This window comes from Phaseolus vulgaris, chromosome 11 (genome assembly GCF_051622355.1).
Source record: "Phaseolus vulgaris cultivar YP4 chromosome 11, ASM5162235v1, whole genome shotgun sequence".
In the NCBI taxonomy this organism is placed as follows: domain Eukaryota; kingdom Viridiplantae; phylum Streptophyta; class Magnoliopsida; order Fabales; family Fabaceae; genus Phaseolus; species Phaseolus vulgaris.
Window position 1 is genome coordinate 8,654,548 of NC_143508.1, and position 3,638 is coordinate 8,658,185.

General features: G+C 38.2%; 1 protein-coding gene across 1 annotated transcript; it reads left to right on the plus strand.

Annotated features, from left to right (window-relative positions):
- The first annotated feature begins 218 nt into the window (after positions 1–218).
- Positions 219–1,368, plus strand: LOC137833521 (uncharacterized). The gene is made up of 3 exons (XM_068641868.2): positions 219–612; positions 752–990; positions 1,048–1,368. Exons 1-3 carry the CDS (start codon positions 219–221, stop codon positions 1,366–1,368), a joined length of 954 nt encoding a protein of 317 aa, XP_068497969.2.
- The last annotated feature ends 2,270 nt before the right edge of the window (positions 1,369–3,638 follow it).

Sequence of the window (3,638 nt, forward strand, 5' to 3'; positions counted from 1 at the left end):
AATTCTATAGCACACAACTAAAGTTGCCACCTTTTTCATGTAGCCAATTCTAATTTGTGGTAAAGTCATGATTTTTTATCAACATTTGTGGTAAAGTCAAGATTTTTAGGTGATGTGGCCAGTGGGACGGTGGCGGCTGGCGTGGGTTGGTCGGCAGCTTGTTAGCCTTTGAGAATGGCGGAGGGCTTTACAGGTTTCTCATCCCATGGGCTTGTTTGATGGATCAAGAAGTGTTCCCTAATAAGAAAGTGTCTGCTATGCTAGGACAAAGGAAGACTTTTGCTCAGGCTTTGGGAAATACATGTGATATTCCTTTGTCCCAACTACCTACTTCTTGTATTAAGGAAGACATGATTGTTGTCCGGATTGATGAGGCAGATTACTTGGCTGGTCTTGAGGATTGCAAGATATATCTTCATGGTCAGATTATTCTATATAAGGGGGATAAGCCTTTCACACATCTGGATTTAACTAAAAAGTTGCAGCTAGTGTGGAAGGCTCTTAGATCGTGGAAAGCAATTCCTCTTGGGAAGGGTTTTTATGAGTTTGAGTTTGCTTCTTTAGAAGACATGCGATGGGCCCTCGGAATGAGTTCCTTGAAGTTATCTCTTGGTTTCTTGAGATTGTTTGCCTGGACAAAAAAACTTTGTTCTAGCTACCATGAAGAGTACCAAAACTCAGGCCTGGATTAGAATCTACAAATTGCCTTTAGAGTATTGGAGACCAATGGCGATATTTTCCATAATCACAGGTCTTAGTATTCCTTTGTCTTTGGATGAGCATAGTATGAGAAAGAATAGGGGTATGTTTGCTATAGTGCTAGTGAATATTGATCTGTTGTCCCCTATTCCCGATCACCTCTTGGTTGAACGTCCAAACTTTGCTTTTGTAGCTGATGTGGAATATGAATGGCTCCCTCCATTTTGCTTTCACTGTAAGATGATTGGGCATGAGCTTGCTCAGTGCCGGGTGATTCATGATCAGGGTCGTGTTCTTGGGCCTCAATATAAACTTTCTTAGAAGACAACTTTTGATGAACGAGAATAGGGGAGGATTGTGGTTCCTAAACAATGTAAAGAATATTGGAAGAAAGATTCGCAGCCGAAGCTCGTGGAAGGCCCCACTGATAAATTGAAAATTGATACTCTTGGAAGGACTAACACAGGGTCACTCTTGGGTGACCTTGCTTTTGATAAAACAGGTAGAGTGGAGGATGATTTTACAGATATGCCTCCTCTCGAGGATGCCTCAGATCACTCAGATCATGATAGGTCCCCATCTAGGCAGGGGTTGTCCACTCCTACTTTGAATTTCCCAGAACCGAGGATGCTAAGGAATTCACCTGCTGCTATGCAAGCCAGTGCCTGAGAGTCACATTCAGTTACGACTCCTATTGATGATCATCATGTGGAGGTCTCTGCTCTTGTGGCTGTACCATATCCGTTGCGTCCGACCTCTCCTCGGAGAGCTAAATCATCTGCAGATTCTAAAACACCAATTAATACTCCAATTGATGGCATGTGGAGGTCTATGCTATTGTGACTGTAACATCTTCTTCGCCTCATACCTCTCTTCGGAAGGATAAATCTCTTGGTAACTACACATGTTATTTCAAAATTTTGGGTTGATCCTAACGAGATGGAGGAGGATGCCAATGATACTGGAGCGGAAATAGTTTGCACTAAAAGAAAACCAAGGAGACCACCTAAGGGGACTGGTAAATCCAAAAAAATTACTAAGGCAATTCTCTCTACAACGTCACAATGAAGGTCTCTTCATTTTTTTGTTAGAGGACTGAGAAACCACAAAACTGTGAAGATGCTGATTAGTTTACTTAAACACATAAACCCCTCATGGTTTTTCTTGCTGAACTTATGATGTCGTACAATGATGCTTTCGACGTCCTTTTCAAATATGTTAATATGCATTTGATGGCTACGTCACCTATTGTTAATAAAGCTGCTCAACTTTGGTGTTTGTCGGTTCCTAATCTTGTCCAAAATTTATTGGTCAATGATCAGTTTATTTTTGTAACTTGTCTTTTGCATGATAAATGTCTTAGATTTGTAGGTGTGTATGGTGCTAACACATACTTGGTTAGACGGTTTTTGTGGAGGGATCTTAGTTCCTTCACAGGGCCATGGTGTATTATGGGAGATTTTAATGTTGTGCTCTCGACGGATGATTGTAAAGGGAGGTGGCTCCTAATCAGGTTTATTGTAATGAATTCCTTGATTGGATTAATACTAATGATCTTTCTTGTATGTCTTTTACTGGATCTTGTTATACTTGGTGTAATGGAAGGAGAGGGTTGCATTGAATTCATAGAAGACTGGATAAGACTTTATGTAATGGAGTGTGTCTGAATGAATGAGATTCTTGTACTTATCAGGTTCTTGTAAAAAATTGTTCTGATCATTTCCCTATTCTTGCTAGTCTTAGCAATTTTCGTTTCTTTTCTATGTGGCTTCAGGACACTTCATGTCTGAAGCTTATTTAGGAATCTTGGGCTAATAAGCTTGTTGGTTGTCCTATGTTTATTTTGCAACATAAGTTAAAAAGGTTGACAATTGAACTCCAAGACTAGAATAAAAGTTCTTTTGGTAATGTTCACAATGCAATTCTTCTTAAGCAGGGTTTACTCCTTGGTATTCAACAAAACTTAGAGACTATTAGTTTGTCTGATATTGATGGGCTTTTCTATCAAGAAAAGATTGCTAAGGAGGAGCTTGATCGTGCTCTCAAATGTCAATATTTGTTTTGGAAAGAAAGGGTTAAGATGTTATGGTTCAAAGATGGAGATCGAAATATGACTTTATTCCATGTTGTGGTCAAAAGGAGAAATAATTCTAGTAGGATTCATCATCTATGGATTGATAATGAGGTGACTGAAGATCCTAAACTCATTGAGGATCATATTTTGAAATTTTATAAAAATCTTTATGTTGAGTCTATTTCTAAGGTTTCATATATAAGTAATATAGAGGATTTTATTGGTTCTTATATTCCTGAGCTAGTTTCCTTTGAGGAGAATATGATGTTGATTAAATGTCCTGATTTTTTTGGAAATCAAGACTGTTGTTTTTAATCTTAATGGTAATAGTTCTCTTGGTCCTGATGGGTTTGATGGTTTGTTTTCTATCATTCTTGCTGGGACATTATTGGGACAAATGTTTGCAATGTTGTTCAACAGTTTTTTAAACAAAATTGGGTTCTCCCTGAAATGAACAGTAATGTGGTATCTCTTATTCCTAAGATTCAAGATGCTGACTCCATTAAATATTACAGGCCACTTGTTGTTTTTAATTTTAAATTTAAGATTATTTCCAAGATATTGGCAGATAGGCTTGCACTTCTGACTGCTAGAATCATTTATCCTAATCAATATGGGTTTGTACAAGGTAGACAGATTCAGGATTGCATTGGTATTGCTTCTGAAGCTATTAACATGCTTTCTAAAAAGGTTAGAGGAGGTAATGTGGCTAACAAAGTTGATATTCATAAAGCCTTTGACACTCTGAGTTGGAAGTTCTTATTATTAGTTTTGACACACTTTGGTTTTCACCCCTCGTTTGTCGGTTGGATTAGTACAATTCTCCGTTCAGCTATGCTTTCTATAAGAATAAATGACAGTTTGG